At 55.2% G+C, this 18,084-nt stretch overlaps 1 protein-coding gene across 5 annotated transcripts in view; it reads right to left on the bottom strand.

Moving 5' to 3' along the window:
* Positions 1 to 803: 803 nt before the first annotated feature.
* The window catches only part of KIAA0513 (KIAA0513 ortholog), a 59,815-nt gene continuing 42,534 nt past the window's right edge, over positions 804 to 18,084 (bottom strand). For all 5 annotated transcript variants that reach the window (XM_065925123.1, XM_065925126.1, XM_065925125.1 and 2 more), the window contains 8 exons: positions 16,474 to 16,544; positions 14,985 to 15,189; positions 14,599 to 14,639; positions 14,051 to 14,129; positions 11,534 to 11,611; positions 7,505 to 7,585; positions 7,018 to 7,112; positions 804 to 6,056 (listed from right to left, as the gene is read on the bottom strand). In XM_065925123.1, the coding sequence (XP_065781195.1) occupies positions 6,007 to 6,056; positions 7,018 to 7,112; positions 7,505 to 7,585; positions 11,534 to 11,611; positions 14,051 to 14,129; positions 14,599 to 14,639; positions 14,985 to 15,189; positions 16,474 to 16,544 (700 nt within the window). In that variant the 3' untranslated portion in view covers positions 804 to 6,006. The remainder of the gene's footprint in view (positions 6,057 to 7,017; positions 7,113 to 7,504; positions 7,586 to 11,533; positions 11,612 to 14,050; positions 14,130 to 14,598; positions 14,640 to 14,984; positions 15,190 to 16,473; positions 16,545 to 18,084) is intronic.

Here is an 18,084-nt window from a genome sequence, read left to right as displayed (position 1 = left end):
ACACACACAAATGTACCTTTTTTAACCTCAGCTGTCTCAACCCCACTGAGAGTTCCTGAAGGAAAGTGACTTTGCTTGTTCATCTTGTGGTCCTGGAGCCTGGTGGTACCTGGCACATAGTATGAGCTCATTAAAGGTAAGTTGATGGCATAAGGGGCCTCTCCCCTACCCTTCTGGCCCCAGCATGCCCGGAAAAGACCAATCGTTCCTAATTCCAGAGTTGGGCATTGGCCAAGCTTCATGGGCTCTCTCCTATGAGAACAAAATTCCTAGCTTCCCTCCTTTGGGCCCAGGAGGTGGGAGGAGGGGTGAGGAAGGGCAGAAGGAGCATAGCTTTCAGGTTCTCTTAGAATCAGGAGAGAAAGGTTAACATTTCACAAAACATGCCTGTTGAACCGAGCCGTAAGGGCTGACAAAAGTATCCTGTTGCTGTCAGGCAGGAGCAGTACCCATAGCCCTTCGGCCCCCAGAGGGAAATAGTGAGGCAGCTGGGGCTCAAAGGCAAGACCAGGATGCCAGCTAGAAGGGGGTGGAGGCATCCCGAGGGCCGAGGCTCCTCTATTCACTAACACACGCCCAGCGGCAACACAGTGGACATGCTTCTGCCCATTAGTCTTCCCATGAGACACACACATATCTACATAATACTCAGCTGCTCGCTAAGTGGGGAGAACGACTATTTGACCCCAGAAAATAGTGTTTTCTTCTGAAAAGCCACTGCTGTCAGTGAGAAGATTGCAAATTCCATTTTAAAAGGTGCTCATGGGTATGTGAGAACAAAAATTCAACATCAACAGACTGACTTCCTTTTTAGAGATAATTTATTTCAGTTTCCACCTTCTGACAATCTGAGGTGCAATATATGGACTTTTTTTTCTTCACAGGAAACAGCTTTGATTTTTAGCGCTGTTTTGAGAGCTCAGTCTTGAAATTTTCTCCATCTGAAAACAGTTTGTAGAACACAACCTCATGAGATATAAGACTGCAAAACCGTACACATAACACACTCGAATCACTGACCCTGATTTCTGGGTCACTAAGGGCGATGTGTGGAAGTGGCCAATGGGATGTTCGAGTCCAAGACCAACGGGCGAGAGAGAAACAGGGAGAGCACGTGGGAAACCCTGCTGCAGCCCCAGAGGCCACAGTTAGGGCCACGCAGCTCTCTCACACTTTAAGGGGAAGGGCCTGCCGTCTGAGTGTGACCATCTCCTTTGGTTGGCCTGTCCTTCTCAAGGTGTCCATGGGACTCCAAGCCTCCAGCACGGGGACAGACCAGGGCCCTCATGTGGGCCCGTGCGTTGGAACCGAAGCCCGCTGAGCACTTCTCTTTTGTTTCCACAAGTGTATCATCCTGGACCAAGGACAGGACAGATGTAGCCCCCCTAAGGCTCCAAGGGGCATCAACAGCAGGAGCCCTCCTCCGAGCTCAGCACACCACTCAGGAGGGCGGTGGGAGACAGCACCCTGGTCTGACCCTGCAGGCCAGGCCAGGATGCAGGTCACCCCGCCTGCACAGAGGTCCTGTGAGAAGCGATGGGAACACAGCAAACCCAGACCGTTCTGACTGAGAACTCTACAGCAGGAGCGGGGCCCCTTGAATCCTGGGGACACAGCCAGGGGGAGGGTCCCCTCCCCAGCTCTCTGCTCGTCTCAAGCTCAGACTGACCAGCCGACTTGGGGACACAGGCCGGAGCCAGGGCACCTAGGGACAAGGCAGACAGTGTCTGAGGCGCTTGCTTGGGGAAGGACAGCAGGAAGACAGCGGCAGAACAGGCCCGGGGAGCCATAAGGAGCATCTTGACGCTCCTGGATGGGTACCCCTGGATGGGAACCATCTGGAAATGCTCCCCTTTTCTGCTATCTGGATAACCCTCACAGCCCTACTCCCAGCCACACGGCCACAGGGAGGTACTGCGGCATGTGGCTTGAGCAAGGCCCGGCTCCAGCCCAGGTCTGAGTGTCGCACACCAGCCAATTAGGGGAGCTGTCGCCAACACCATTCCTCTGCAGGGGGGCGGGGAGAGGGGAAAGTCAAAAGCTTGTCAATCTGATCTCACCTCGAGAGTCATAAAAAGGAATAAATGATTTACAGGAAGACAGGCGAGACCTCTGAGTGGTAGGAGCAGCGGCTCAAGGGAACTAAAAGGCTGTGTGTGGGAGAACAAGAACCCTGGGGCCAAGGGGTTGTGGACCCGCAAACCCGTAGCTCTGTCTGTGGCTAAAGAAGTGTGTGGCCAGTGGGGTGACCAGCCTGGGATGGCCAGCTGCTGCCCGCTCCCCCGAGGCTGCAGCAGGGCCCTCCCCTTCCTTCCCAGTCTCCCCACTCCTCTGGCAAATGACTCCGCCCCTTGGCTGCCCAGTGGTCTCAGGTTGTAGGTAGTTTGGCCACACGGCTTATCTGACCACACACACGGGCCTGCCGGATCCTCCCTAACTGAAAAGCCAGCTATTCAGGGAGCAGTGACACCCAGGAAGGTCAGGCTCAAAGCTGCGGCCCTGACTTCCGGTTGTGGTCACCTGGGTTTGACAAAACCCCTGACAGACTCCTTTGTGGTGTGAACACACCTTTTTCTCACATCAGGAGGCTGGGATACAGTGCTCTGGGTGATAAATTAACCCACTTAAAACAGTCCGCAGAAAAACACACCTCAAGGCTGCCACCTTCTCTCCACGGCAGTGGAAGTCACCATCTAACTGGGGAGGGAGAGGTGAGTATGGGCTCCGGGAAGGAGGAAAGAGGTCAGGCGGCATCTCGAACTCCATCCTTGGGGCTCCATCCTTGGGGCTCCATCCTTGACCCAGCGTGGGCTCACCTGTGATCTTGACCCTCCCAGGTTTCACTGGAGCACAAATCTCAGAAATTGAACTCTCTTTCTAGTCCTCCTTTTGGTAGATTAAGAGCTCCTCAGCCTGGTTGGTTTTGTTTTTTGGCAATAGGAAAATCACGGTCTACTCCATTTCACTGTACAAATAACTTACAGTATCAGAACTTGATTCTCCTGCCTTTGATTAAACATGCACACACAGCAGATACAATCTGAATGTTAGCACGCCCCTCTTAAACACTTATCAATATTGCTAGAACTCTAACAAAGGATGAAGACACACAAAGCCACATCTCAACAGAATCCTGTTTGCAAAGCAGGGTACTTTTTACTTGGGAGAATCAGCTGTTTGGGCTCATTACATTCACAGAGCCCTGAAGGGCAGACAGCAGGAGACCCGCCATGTCATTGCTAACGCAGGGCTTTGAAGCTCCGGCTTGGGACCCTGAACCTGCTGGGATGGGAAACTCTCCTTGTGGATACGACCCGATGCTTCCTGCCCTGAGTCTAAGTTTACAGGAAGTTCCTGAGATTACAGGAAGGGCCAGCAGAGCGCTTTCTGCAGAGCCTCCTGGGCATGTGGTGGGTGAGACTTCTTCACACGCTGGCACCTCTGAGCGCCCACCTGGGTCTGTCTGCTCTGGCCGGGCCTCACAAGGAAGATCACGTCACAGAGAGGAAGTGTCAGCGAGGCAAGCGGCTGGCTTCTGCTAGGGACGCTGTGCCTCCTCCGGGTGATACTGGCCAGACACCCTGAGGTGACATGCTCAGAGAAAGACAGTCACCAAGAGGAGACAGCAGAGCAGCCTCCCAGCCACCTCGTCAGCCACTCCATGAGGCCCACAGTCTCTGGTGGTGTCCACTCATGGGGCTCAGCATTTCGGGCAGTAGTTTTGGGGTCAGACTTAACTCTCTCAGGAGCTGGATCTACTAATATATGAAGAAGGGGAGGGGAAAAGACCCAAAGCCACCCTTGTTTCTACCTTCAACTGCTATTGCAAGAGACCTATATGGGAAAAACAAAAAAAGGTCTCAGGATCATCCTGAAGTGAAAGTGCTTGGAAAAGCCCAGAGAAGTCAAAGCTGCATTTCCTTCCCTGTTTGCATGGGTCCTCCCTCCCCACCCAGGGGGAAAGAGCCCTCCACTCCCCAGCATCCCTGGAAAGACCCGGAAGCTACTGTCTTCCTCCAGAAATCAGAGTGAATCACACTTCCACACAAATCTTATATATACAAAGGTAAGTCTTTTGGGCACCTTAGAATAAAGTGTTAATGCATTTCAACTAACCACTAAGAAAAAACTAAGAAAGCCTATGACACGCAGTGGAGAGATGTCCCTTCGAGGGCCTCAGACAAGCTGCTCACTGGGCATGGCCCTGACTTTAATGGGGGGTGGGGCGCAGCACAGAGCATCAGGGGGTTGTTGAACATCTTAGGAGGGGCAGCATCACCTCTAGCAGGCATTGGAGCAGGGCCTGCACACTCGTGAGCTGGATGTTCAGCACTCTCTGAACTGCATTCAGGAGAGACATATCCAATCACTGGGCCGGTTTACAGCTGGTGTGGCCTGCCCCAATACAGGACAGTCAAACCAGCCACATGACTGTGCTTTGTTCAGTGATGTGGCCAGAGAGACTGCCAGCATACACACACACACACACACACACACACCCATGGGTGTGTGTGCCGTCATGAACACAGCGGGGCTCCTGGAGCCCAAGCCCCCACCCCGAGTCTCCTGACAGGACATCTCACACCAATGCACTCGGGTTCTGCGTGTTTCCCATCGCCTCTCTTATGATCACCAGGACGTGCGTTCCTCAGCTCAACTAACACTTGCTCTTCTCCGGAACGTTCCAGGGAGGCATCCCCCATTAGGGAACCTGTGAAGTGCCGCCTGGAGGGCTGAGTCTTGGACATGTTTGTCGTGCTGCAGGAGGTGGAGTGCAACATGGGATGGATGGCCAGGGCAAGAAGGACAGAGCCCCGCTGGCCTCGCAAGGCCAGCGCCCTGGAGCCAGGCTGGCCAGGGCAGCCAGCATGCTGGAGGCTTGCCGCCAGACTGCAGTCCCTCGGCCTAGGCAGCTGTGCCTGGACAGACCTGCGGGGAGGACCCCTGGTTCCCAGCACCCGAGAGGGCGAGGGGGATGTCTGCAGAGTCCTCGGGAAAGCGGCCTGAGGGCTCGGGCAGCGGATGGTGCAGGCTTCCCAGGCGGCCGGGATGGAGGGCCTGACCCTGCGAATTGCACAGTCCTCACCAGAAGCCGCCTGGGCCACGATGCCTGTAACACTGACACAGATTTTTCTGTCTTTTAAAAATAAAGAGCAGCACTGTTTGCTTTTAGAAAGGGCAGATGTCTTGAAGCTGCTGAAGAAAATTCTGTTTTCTGGGCTTCACCATGGAACAGACGGCCCCAGGGAGCGAATGGTGGAAGTCTCTCTGCCCCAGAAGGAAGTGGTCAGCTGACCAGGAACATCTCAGACGCTTCACACAGACACCTGAGGGCCGCGTGGGTTCAACACAGCTACTCGGAGCTGCGACATCCCCGGGCACCCCCACCCCTGACTGTGGCTGGGCCTTCTGCAGCCAAGAAAGCCGTCCACTGCCTCGGTCTCTCTCTCACGCTGAAACAGAGGGTGTCTCTCTCCTCTGGGGGCTTCCTGTCACACGGAGAGGGGACCTAGTACCAGCCTGGGCTGACACTCAAGAGGCCACCCCCGCTCTGCTTGGCTGTGGGAGAAACCCAGTCCCACCCTGCGGGGAGGGGCCCAGATCCTCACTCCCAACTGCCCCGTGTCACTGGCGTGGGACTGACATGTGCCAGCTCACAGCTGCCCTTCCCTACCTTCCCACACGCCCCGTCTTCTCAGCAGGAGGCTGTGATGGACACGTGCCCGCCCTGGACCCAGTATCCTTCCTCCTGTGCCCCCTCGGTCCCATGTTGCAGGCCTGCCACTCGGGGGTATGGACAGTCACCTCAGTTTTAGCTGTGTAATCCCAGGGGCACTTTGGCACGCAGGTGGGGGGGAGACACAGGCAGAGGGAGGTGGGGAGGATGGGCAACCAGCTTCTTCTAACCGCTAGTTCTAGGGCGGCGTAGGTGCTGCCGATGTCATGCAGGGGGGGTGAGAGCCAGCCGCAGTCCTCCTGGGGGAGTCTTGGGCCACCTCCTGTGGCCTACTCGGTGGCCATCTGCTCGATGTGGTCGCTCAGCAGCTTGTACTGCTCTGCAAGCGAGAACAACGTTATTCCTTATGAGGGAGAGGGAGACTCAGGCAGGCAGGGTCTTCTCACAGGCATGGTGACAGCGAGCTTCCGCAGGTGTGCCTGCGGCCTGGAGGTGGGCTCCTGAGAACCAGGCTGCATCCTCCCACAGAAATGACGCTACAGAAGGCAGGCCGGCAGGGCCCAGCAGCCTGGTGTGGGGAGAGGAACGTGTCACAGGAGCCAGGCTGGGGTCCTGGGGGCCAAGCAGGGGCCACGTGGTGGGGGGATGGTGCTCTGCCCCGTGCTGGGCCACAGGGCCGGTGACAGCACTGTGAGGCTGTCCAGGGCACCTCCTGAGGCCGCCTGTCCTTGGCCCTCTTTGACTTGGTGCAGGGTGGAGTTTTAGATAATACTGGTCTAGCCAAATACATGTCTATGTGGAAGGCTTTTTGGGGGACGAGGAGGAGGCATCCCCATCATGTGGGATGATGCAGAAAGGCCAGCTGATTATTAGGGAAGTTGACATCAGCAATATATCTCCTTTCATTACAGAAGTCAGAGATTCTAGAAAAACCAACCTCAGGACCCCTGCCCCTCCCCACCCCCAAACCTCCCAGGACAGTGTGGTTCAAGAAACCAAGGCAGGCCATATGCTGGTCACTTAGAAGGAGGGCAACTCGGGGCCAGAGTCTGCCCATTTTCAAGGTCAGAGTCTGAGTGCCAAGTTATATCTTTACTTGGGCCCTGCCTTTAAGCACTGACCGGGCAGAGCCACCCCGCCCCCACCACCCCTAGCAAGTCCTATCTAACAGAACTGGGTTTCCAAATGGAAGGAAAAGTGTCCCATGCACTTAGGCAGGCAGGAACATTTAATGTCCCATTTCGAAGTAAAGTAGGGGTAATTCTCTGATTGGGATGGGGATCCCACATGCAGCCCACTTGCTCCCGAACCCCCACCCCGCCAGCCTGGCTAGCACTCACCCTCGTCCAGGTTGCCGATCACCGCCTGCTTCTTCAGGAAGTCGTTGCACAGCTTCTTGTTCAGCCCGAAAGCCAGCATGTTGTGTGTGAACGTGCTGGGGGGACATGGCCGTGAGCTGGCACCCCTCCCACCTCCCGGGGGGCGGGCTGGGGGGAAGGGAGCCGGGGCCCAACAGGCAGCCTGCCAGGGATCATTAGAAAGAAGTAAAAACCAAATTGCCTCCTCAGCCAGCCAGCTTCGCTCACCGTGAAACAGTGTGGAGGCCAAATGGAGTGACTCGTGTGCCTCTGAGACATTTAAGAACTCACGGTGGTAACAACCCTGAGTCAGGGGCGTGTGACATCATACGAGTGGCGCTCCCCCAGTGGAGCCCCCGCCAGGAGCATCTTTCCCGGCCCCTCCTCACTAGTCTGGGCCTCGGTGTCAGCACCTGGCCCTGCCAGCCCCGCTTTCTCGTCCCGGGTGCCCCGGGGTGGCGGCACTCACCCCAGCTGCCCGAAGGTGATGTTCTCGTTGAACCGCAGGCTGTCATCCCGCTCCTCCTGGGTCATGTGGCACCACCTCTCCCTGCAAGCACAGGAGGGGCAGCGGGGGGCTTCAGGCCCGCGTCCCCACCGCTCGACCCTCCCTTGCTCTGACCTACAGGTGCTGGCTTCCCTGACACAGAGGGGACTCCTGGGCCGAAGAGCTGTTGGCACTGCTTCTAAGAAGCCTTCCCAAAGGCGGGGGAGCGAGACACACACACTCATCACCTTGTCCTGGCAGATATGAGACCCAGGGCCCCAAGACAGTGTGCGCTTAGCGGTCGCCTAGAACATTTGCTAGGAGATGAGAATCCTGTCCCCCACCTTTTCTAAGGTTCAAGGACAAAGGAGGCCACAGCTCCTGTTACAGGCAGGGACAACTGCAGAGGTCAGGGCCCCACCAGTGTCTGACAAAAGTGCGAGTCAAGGACCCAGCAAGGAGGTGGCCCTGGGGCTCCCCGCCCACTGTCTCCAGGCCTCGGGCTCTCCGGCAGGGTCCGCAGCCTCTGACCACATGCTGCCCGCCTGGCTGGCCCAGCTCTGCCACTCACCCTGCTCCTGGCTTCTTCCTGGCCAAGGCCCGCCCCGCATGGCCGCCCCAGGGCCGGTGACTGCTACCCTGTGATCACAGTGAAGACGGCGCAAAGCCTCTATGTAGAGATGGGAAGCCCTGCGAGGAGGGACCACGGCCCGTGCGGCTCCCAGGCTGGGTGTTCTCCGTGCAGGAGCGTGGTGTCAGGGCTCAGGCAGGCAGGGTGCTCTTCAGAGCCTGAGGAGCTGTGTCCTCGAGTGAGAGCCCAATCCACCCAATCCCTCAGGGCATCAGCCCCTTCCCTTACAGCAGAGCACCGCTATTCTCAGTGGCCCGGGGAAGTTAGCCCTCAACCCCCCCACCCCCGTCCCCCCAGGCAAGACAGCCACATGGCCACCTGGAAAATGAGTAGATGCCTACTTCCCCTGAAGAATTACACTCTGGACGAGGAGTCTGATTAAAACAGCGTTGAGAGAAAAAAGATAAAAGGGAGAGAAGAGGGAGTATGAGGGGGGTCAGGGTGATGGAGAAGCCAAAGGAAGAGGAACAGAACCAAGAACATCAACTCTCGACTCCTCTCCACTGTTCAGGCCGACGGAGCCCACTCATGCTGCTGCAGCTGAGTGGGAACCACAGGACACCAAGGCGCATCAGAGGCAGGAGGAGGTGTCACTCCAGTCTCCTCATGCTAGCAGAACGTCCACGAAGATACCTGGAAGGTGCTTCCAGGTACTATGCTAATCCCATTCCACGCTCCTTCCCATCCCCTTTCCCCTGGTGGATACCCTTAGGACTGTCCAGGCATTACATTCCCAAACCACCACCAGGCTTGCTGGGTACAGTTGCACAGGTTGTGCACTGCACAACCCCATCCCATGTGGAAGTGGCTCCCTTGCCGCTGTGCAGCACAGAAGTCCTGACAGTAGCTGCAGAGGTGACTTTTTTTGCTGTGGTGAGGATTAGAGTTGGGACATTTAATCTGATCTCTGACGAAATAGGCAGAAGGTCCATCAGGGAATGTCTACAATCAAATCAATGCTTCAAAACTGAGTCCAACGCCCTGTACTTGTGGAAGTCTAATACCACAAGAGGGCAGGTCATGTGTTTAAGATGCCACAGTGAGAATCTGGATGTGACGAGCAGGTTACAGAACAGGAAGCTCCTGAGAACAGAGAGGATGCTGACGGTGTTGTCAGAGAGAAATCACGCTGGAGACACAAGGTTGCCCAAGGACCCAGAGCCAAACTCTGGTCCCCCAATCTCGGGGTGTCTGGGGGGCAGGTCTGGGAGATGCATGGCCAGACCACACCAGCCCTGGATAGGGAGGCCTGTCAGGCCCAGAGATTCACTTGCCCTCACGAGGTTCAGAGGCCATGATGCTCTGACCGTCTCAGGCCTCGGCCACGGTGCTGGAAAGCCTCACTCCGGGAAGGTTGGTTAATCACCCTGTACTCTAGAGAGACTGTGGGAACTCGGGGGCTTTTTATGAACGGAGGTAGCTGCTGTGCTTAAGCGCTCCTTTTAAAGCCATAATAAGGCTGCATTAAAAAAAAAAAAAAAGACAAGATTTCACATAGAACAATAAGCACTAAAAATACATCACTGATTAAAGGAAACATGCTTTGGGAAATTTCCACCAAATTTTAAAAAAGCACTGTATCAGAAATTATATTTTGAATAGGCAGGCCTTTAACTCTAAAAATATCTTAGGAAGAACTCTAACACATATCAAGTTCAAACAAAGTCAGAGCCCATTGTGGGCTCGCAGGAAACAGCCGGTCCTAGACATCTGCCTTCAGGGGCCCCTTGACACGCACAGGCCCCACATCACTCAGTGGCCGGGGGGCACGGGGCAGCTGTCCTTTCTCTGGGACCCTCAGACTCGTCCGAGTGGGCAAGGGTCTGCCAGAGCCCGCACGCCTCTGGACATGACTATAGAGACAGGTCCTCTGTCTGCACTGGCAGCTCCAGCCAGGATCAATGACCAAGTGGGCGACAAGTGACCCTGAGGGTGTGGTTTCAGGGTCTGCTCGGAGGGTCAAAGTGGCCCATGGAGGCTGGCTCACTCACGGTCAGAGCTGACCTTCTAGACCTCACTGTCCCCTCCTCTTGGGACATACACCAGGCCTTGCAGGGTTCTTGGGGGGCTGTGTCTGCCTCCTGGCCATTTCGAGGTCTCTATCGTGGGCAAGTTCCCCACCATCACCAGCCTGTCCCAACTCTGGGCCCGCCAACTGTGAGTTCCACGTGCACCTGGGTGCCCTCCCCCAGCGACCCTGGAAGGGCCCCCGCACTGTCCAGGGACAGGCACGTGGACACACACCTCTTCTTCTCCTCCTCTCCAGCATCCCCTCTGGAGCGGCAGCAGAAACAGGTAAACAGAGGAACATGTCAAACTCATGCAAGATATGTGGATGGAAAAAGAGAGCAAGCGCAGAAGGAGGGTTATCACAGCAGAGACAGAGATGGAGACAGGGTTCCGGGTGGGTGGGGGGCGCTGGCCGAGGAGTCGGAGAGCAAAGCAACACGAGATCCCCCTCGCCTACAGGCATTTCCTGCATCTGCGTCTCCCAGCAGAGCAGAGAATTCTGTCTAGAATCCTAAGGAATGGTCCAGGACCTCTCTCCCCATGTGCTCCCCTGCCTCCCAGGACACACAGCCGCAGCAGGCCATCCCACCCCCATGGGGGTTTACTGACTCTCCCCCGAAAAGAAAGATTTCACTTAAGATCCCCCAAGTGCCAGTGGACTGAAGTCTTAACCAGCAGGCTCTGCCCTCTCTCCTGCCGGGAGAAAGGTTCTGAGGTCTCCTCAGTGTTAGAGAAGAAGGGGGTTCATCTCATTAACGAGAAGAGATGCGGAGACTTCAAAGTGCCATGACTGGAGGGGCCGATAAAGTGACCCAGGCCTGGGAGGCTGCTGCCTCCTCCCCGTCCCACTGCTGCATACAGAAGGCACCAACCTTGGCTTCCTGAGCCCCAGTGCACACTCCTCGCTGCTGATAGTTTACAAAGGGGGGTCTCCAAAGGGGCCCTAGGGAAGCTGCAGCCCAGAGGAGGCAGCTGAAAGTAGCGACTGCCTTCCTCACACATGAATCCTGCACCCAGGGTCCCAGCTTAGGAGCCTGGGTTCTTACAGAGACAGTCAGAGTGGGTCCGAGGGGGCCCCGGGAGCTTTGTTCAGTGGGAGTTCGCATTTCTGAGGAGGGTCAGGCCAAGTCATGCCAGAGCCCCAGGGGGGAGAAGCGCTCATGCAAGCTGGGCCCCCCACCCGGAAGCTGTGCGCCCAGGACCCTTCAGGCAGCTTGCAGGGCACTGGAGCCAGAAGGGTTCGAGGAAGAAACACAAGACGCGAGGACTCAGCTGTTCCGTCCTTCTGCTCTCCTCTTCAGAAACGGGACAAAAAAGCCTCTCCCTGGTCCTCTTCCCCAAGGCAAAGCAGGCCTGGACTTGGCTCCTACCTGGTCGTGGGAGACCGCTTTCTCCTCTCACAGTGGACAGCATCGAAAAAAGCTGCATTCCAGAACCTCAGCGTGTGCCTGCAAGACAGACAAGATGGGAACACAGTGGGTCTCAGGCCCATGTTCTTGTTTAGTTGCTAAGTCATGTCCGACTCTTTGCAACCATGGACTGCACACGCCAGGCTCCTCTGTCTTCAACTATCCCCTGGAGTTTGCTCACATTCATGTCCACTGAGTCACTCATGCTTTCTAACCACCTCATCCTCTGTCACCCCTTCTCTTTCTGCCTTCAGTCTTTCCCAGCATCAGGGTCTTTTCCAATGAATTGGCTCTTCGCATCAGGTGGCCAAAGTATTGGAGATTTAGCTTCAGCATCAGTCCTTCCAATGAATATTCAGGGTTGATTTTCTTTAGGATTGACTGGTTTGATCTCCTTGCAGTCTGAGGGACTCTTAAGAGTCTTCTCCAACACCACAGTTCAAAAGCATCAATTCTTCAGTGCTCAGCCTTCTTTACGGTCCAACTCTCATATCCATATATATATATATATAAATTTATATATGTAAACTATGGTTTTTCCAGTATATGAACCTTTGTCAGCGAATCGATGTCTCAGCTTTTTAACATGCTATCTAGGTTTGTCATAGCCTTCCTTCCAAGGAACAAGTGACTTTTACTTTCATGGCTGCAGTTACCATCTGCTGTGGTTTTGGAGCCCAAGAAAATAAAATTTCTCACTGTTTCCATTTTTTCTCCTTCTATTAGCCATAAAGTGATGGGACTGGATGCCATGTTCTTAGGTTTTTTAATGTTGAGTTTTAAACTAGTGTTTTCACTCTCCTCTTTCACCCTCATCAAGAGGCTCTTTAGTCTCCACTTTAGTTACACATGGGCCATAAAGGCCTATGTGCCTTTATCCTCAATGGAGCTGGTTCCCTGGGCCTCGGCAGTGTGTCCTGGGGTCATCTGCATGTCTCCCAGGACCTATAACTTGGACTCAACAGGTGAAAGGTGGAACCACCACCTGTAGGACAAGGACGAAGCCACTTCCCCTTCTCGGTCTCCCGCTGAGGCTCCCAACAGGAAGCAGAGGCCTCAAGGAGACCTGCTTTTCTATAGCAGCATCTCTTAACAGAAACGGGAACCTGGCAGGGACAGGCCATGTGCAGAGAGCAGACTCGTTTATAGGGTAGCACAAGACAGAACCGTTCTTCCCAAAGATCAGAGTCGGCAAACCTATGGCACGTGGGCCAAACCCAGGCCCCTGTGTCTTTGTGTAAATCAAGTTTTAAGGGCTCACAGCCATGCTCACCCACTTACATCCTGTCCACGGCAGCTTTGGCATTATAGAGGCAGAGAGGAGTGCTTGCCCACAAAGCCTAAAATATTTATCACCCAGCCCTCTATAGACAAGTGTGCTGAGCCCTGAAGCAGAAGATAAGACAGTAGCTCAGCTGAGCCCAAAAGGGCCCGAGTTAAATCATGGACGTGGGCCCCGGGCTAGTGGGCTTCTCCTCTCTGCTGCCACCCGAGCTGGCCTTGCAGGCCGGAGCCGCAGGCTTCCGGACAGCGGCAGCCCAGCTCTGGCCGGCCGCACGTCTCCCACGCCCTGTCCTGTTGTGCCAAGCTCTCGTGCTGCGAGACTGATCCTCACAGGAGGGAAGCGTCTGACACCCTTTGGGTTCCAGGTGCTAATCTGCTGCCGACTTGTGAGTAAATAAAATAAAACACATGGATGGAGAGGCTTTGGAGGGACAAGGGTGTGCTCACAGCAGAAGGTGGGATGTCCCCTGAACACGGGTCTCCCACTCCATGGCCTTGGCGTGTGTATGGTATTTATGTATGTAAAGCAGCTGAACTAGGACATAATTCACATACCAGAAAACCCACGCTTTTAAAGTCTACAGCTCAGTGGGTTGGGTTCTGGTGTATTCATGGACTTATGCAACTATTACCACTATCTCTTTCTCGCACATTTTCATCATCTCATTCCCCGCTTCCCCCAGATCCTGGCAACCACCAATCTGCTTGGTCTCCAGGGCTTTGCCTCCTGGACACTATGTAAATACACTGTGTGGTCCTTTGGGTATGACTTTGGTCATTTGGCAGAATGTTTTCCAGGTCAACCCATAATGTGGGTGCCCCATTCCTTTACATGGCTGAGTAACAGCCCACACTGTGCATCTGAATGGACAGACATCAGGTTGTTCCCACTTCGGGGCTCTTCTGAACAGTGCTATCATGAATGTACGTGCACAGATTTTTGCCTGAGTACCTGTTTTCAATTCTTTTGAGCATCTACTCGGGAGTAGAATTGCTGGGTCATGGGATAAAACTCTGTTTAACCTCTGAGGAACTGCCAGGTCGTCTTTCACAGTGGCTGCTGCCTCGGACAGTCCCACCAGCAGTGTATGAGGTTGTAATTTCCCCGCATCCCCGCCAACACTCACTATTGTCATTTCTGATGGGGACGTGGGCACTGGCAGCTGCTGCCCCCCAGGTGGAGGGTGGTCTTACCAGATGGGCTGCTGCTTCAGGTGTGTGTACAGATAGATCTTCTCTCCTTTCCTCTCCTCCTCCAGGCTGCACACAGTCACTGTGGGATGGGGAGGGAGACTTGAGCAGGGCAAATCCCCCAACAGCCCTCCCGGCAGGCTCCACGTCCCCCCAGAGTAACACAGACATGCAGTGGAAATTCCAGGGCACCTGCTCCGAGGCCCACATCATTAATGACATGCTCAGGCCCGGCCTGAGGACTCAGTCCAGGGAGGGTCCCAGGAATGGCTCCCCTACCCCAGGAAATGTTCCTTGACATCCCTGGGATGAGGAGCTGGTCGCCAGAGAAGTGGTTTTCCATGGAAATTTAGTAAGAGGTTACACATTGGAGCAGAGAGCAACCGGGAAATCATGCAGGACAGTGTCTTCTGCTATGGGGAGCTGGAGCCCCGGATGTGTGGGGACCTGCCTGGGGGGTTGCTGGTTCGCTGTGGGCTGAGCTAAGGCCCCAAGGGGCTGCAGTGGTGCCACCCGGGCGCCCACAGCCCTGGGCCCAGGGAGGCACTCACCCGTCTTCCGCGGCTTCTCCTGGGGTCTGCCCTCTTCCTCCCTTGGGGAGAGAAACCACAGAAGTGACAAAACAATCCCCCGCCCCCAGTTTCCCAAAGAACCCTTCAACATTGCTTAAACAGGATTATGTCTCATAACCCATGTGTACATTTAGGTGGTTTTCTGAAAGCATGTGCATGAAATCAATGCGACATTTACCAATCGCCAGTCTTTTAGAACTGAGATGTGGAAAACTCTGGAGGGCGGGGAAGCAGCCACGCTTCCCAGAGTGGCTCTAAGGCCCCAGCGACAGCCGAGGAGGCTGAGATGCTTTGGTCACCAGGCCAGGGAGCAGCCTCCCGGTCACACCCATGGTCAGGGAGGGGCGCACATGGGGCACACTCACTCGCTCCTCCTGGCTGGGGGCCCCTTGGGCTTGGTCTCCAGCCCAAAGAAGCCCTTGACGTTCTCCGTCTTGGCCGACGTATTCTTCAGCAGCCGCTCGGCAATGTCCTTCTTTTCCGCCAACCAGCTGTTGGCTGACTTCAGGTAGGAGTCGATGCTCCCAGCCGGCTTCTCCTTGGACTCTGAGGGGAGCAGGTGCGGCTTACCTGGAGGTGGGAGAGCGGGGATGAGAACGACTGGAACCATGGAGGCCGGGGTCGCCTCCCCTGCCATTGCTGGACATGTGGACGGGAAATGAGGGGCTCAGGGACGCCCGCAAGCAGACACAGGGCCTGGCCCCTGCTCTCTGGGGCGGACCCCAGGTACCTCCTGTGTCCAAGCCAGCCAGGCGCCACCAGGGACGGAGGAGGACACAGGCAGGGACCCAGCCCCCGAGAGGCACTGAGGCCAGAAGGCGGGCGAGCACGCACATAGGTAAGGGTAGCACACACTGTGTGCTGAGCGGCAGCCGGGCTGGGCCTGAAACAGGAAAGTGTTGGGCACGGGAGACGGTGGAGGAGGGCAGCCAGGAGAAAGGAGGAATGTCCCTCCCCAAGGCCGTGTACCGACCAAGGTCCAGGCAGTCCCGCAGGCCCAGGTTGCTCTCTCAGGTCAAAGGGCCCCAAGCTGAGGAGTCGGGCCAGTAGCTACAGCAGTGCAGAGGGGTGGGGAGAGGGTGGGCTGTGCACAGCTGGCGAGGGGAGGACGGAGTCGAGACGCAGAGGAAGGGGATGCGAGAGTGAACCCACTGTGCCAGCGCTGCCCTGACCCAGCTCCAGCCCCTGGGCAGGCCCCCAGAAGCCCTCTTCTTGAGGAGGCCTAAACAAGTGTCTGTGGTCAAAGCTCAAGGAGCTTAACAGGGGAGCCCTCCAGCTGCGATGCACGGGAGGCCCTAGGGCCACAAGCCAGCACAGGTCAACCTGCCCTCTGCTGAGAGACAGCTCCAGCCCACAGCCCCAGGCTGCTCCTCTTCACCCTTGCCCTCAGCTGACCCTGCGTTCACGTTCACCCAGAACATGAGACCTGCACATCCTCACACCAGCCATCCTGGCATCCACCCTGAAACATCCTGCCCCGTGTGTCCACTTTCTTGTTTCCTCACAGCCGGACCCTCAGCCTCCTGACCCATGCTGTGGACCCTTCTTCTCCTCCTGTTCTAGGAGTCTCCCTCTTCCTCATCTCCACCCTAACACCAGCTCCCTTTGTTTTCTGGACCCCCCGCAGCTTTGCCTTAAGAAATCCCCACTTGGGGACTTCCCTGGAGTTCCAGTGATAAAAATTCTGTGCTTCCACTGCAGGGGCTGCAGGTTCGATCCCTGGTCAGGGAAGTAAGATCTCACATGCTACGCAGTGCAGCCAAAAAGTAAAAACTAAGTGAAAAAGAAAGCTCTACTCGATGGGCGTTGGAAGGTGAGGGTCCGCCCTCCCCGTGAGCTGCGCCAGGGCCTCACCGATGTGGTAGTAGGTGAAGCACATGGTCATGAGGTTCTTGGCAGGCCCGAAATCGTCCATCTGGTGACACCTGAAATGGGAAGAGTGGTGAATGGCTGATGGGTCCCCCCAACCGATTCCCTCTGCACGTTCCTGAGAGGACCAACACACTCATAGACATGTCTAATTGTTACCTCACCCGCCTGATGCTCTGGAAGAGAAGCCACAGAAAGAGCTCCCCGGGTCCAGAGACACGACCTGGGAGAAGGTCTGATTCCAGATGGGAAGGCCCTCACCATCCATCTACCTGACCTCTTTCACTGTCAAGGTGGGACAGCCAGGGCCCAGGAAGCTTGACCCCGCCCCAAGGGGCAGCCCCAGAACTGGAGGTCAGGCCTCGGATCTTAGGCCTAAACCTGCGTCTGGCCCTACTTCTCGGGAAGGAGCATGGGCTTGGGTGATATGTAGACGTGGGCAGTACCAGGGTCACCTGGAGAGCGTGTTAAGATGTGGATTGCTGGGTCCACCCTGGAGTCTCTGGGTCAGTAGGTCTCAGGCAGGGCCCAAGGACATGCATTTCTAACAAAGTGCCTTGGGAGCTGATGTTCTGAGGCTCCTGGCCCAGAGACAGCACTTTGAGAATGACTGGGAATATGAATATCTACTTACCCTACACCACTTGCTGAAAATCAAAGTAATCGATTACATACCAGAACCTGCGCTAGGCGAGAAAATGTCCTACAGATGTAAAGGACTGTACTTACTATATTGAGAGTATGAGATACACATGGATCCATTCAACGTAGCAAACAAAAAAAGGGGGAAAAAACTTCAAAAACAGGACCTGCCTGCCCCTGGGACTCTGCAGCTGCAGAGTTATAATGATGTCCACTGCTGCTGCTGCTGCTGCTAAGTCACTTCAGTCATGTCCGACTCTGTGCGACCCCAGAGATGGCAGCCTACCAGGCTCCCCCATCCCTGAGATTCTCCAGGCAAGAACACTGGAGTGGGTTGCCATTTCCTCCTCCAATGCATGAAAGTGAAAAGTGAAAGTGAAGTCGCTGAGTCGTGTCCGACTGTTCGCGACCCCATGGACTGCAGCCTAGCAGGCTTCTCCATCCATGGGATTTTCCAGGCAAGAGTACTGGAGTGGGGTGCCATTGCCTTCTCCGGATGTCCACTGCAGTACCATGAATTAGGGAAGAAAAGGAGGAATCAGCTAAAGCCTGTTAACAGGGTGCTGAGTAAATCATGGTATAGTCATGCATTCATATATCAGAACACCTCACAGCCATGACAGATGCACCACTGAATGCAAATGCATGGGACTGCCTTTTTAGAAGAAGTATGCCCTTGCTGGTGCATGCGTTATTAGGAGTGGGGTTGTCACTGGGAGACGGACTAGAAGTGAGAGAACCTTTCCTTTTCCTCTTAGGCTTCTGTGCTTTCCATTCTGTTCCCTCATGCACTTTCTTTCCTGTTTAGTTTTTCACCTCAGATAAGTATTACTTCAAAAACGAAAATCAACAAACATTATCTAAACAGTGGGATGAGGGCCACTTTATCATTTAACATAAAAATAATCCAATAAATCTAAAAAGCTACATTTTTATAAAATTTTTTTGCAACCA

The sequence above is a fragment of the Muntiacus reevesi genome, chromosome 2 (assembly GCF_963930625.1).
Source record: "Muntiacus reevesi chromosome 2, mMunRee1.1, whole genome shotgun sequence".
Lineage (NCBI taxonomy): Eukaryota > Metazoa > Chordata > Mammalia > Artiodactyla > Cervidae > Muntiacus > Muntiacus reevesi.
This window is presented reverse-complemented; position numbering and strand designations above follow the sequence as displayed.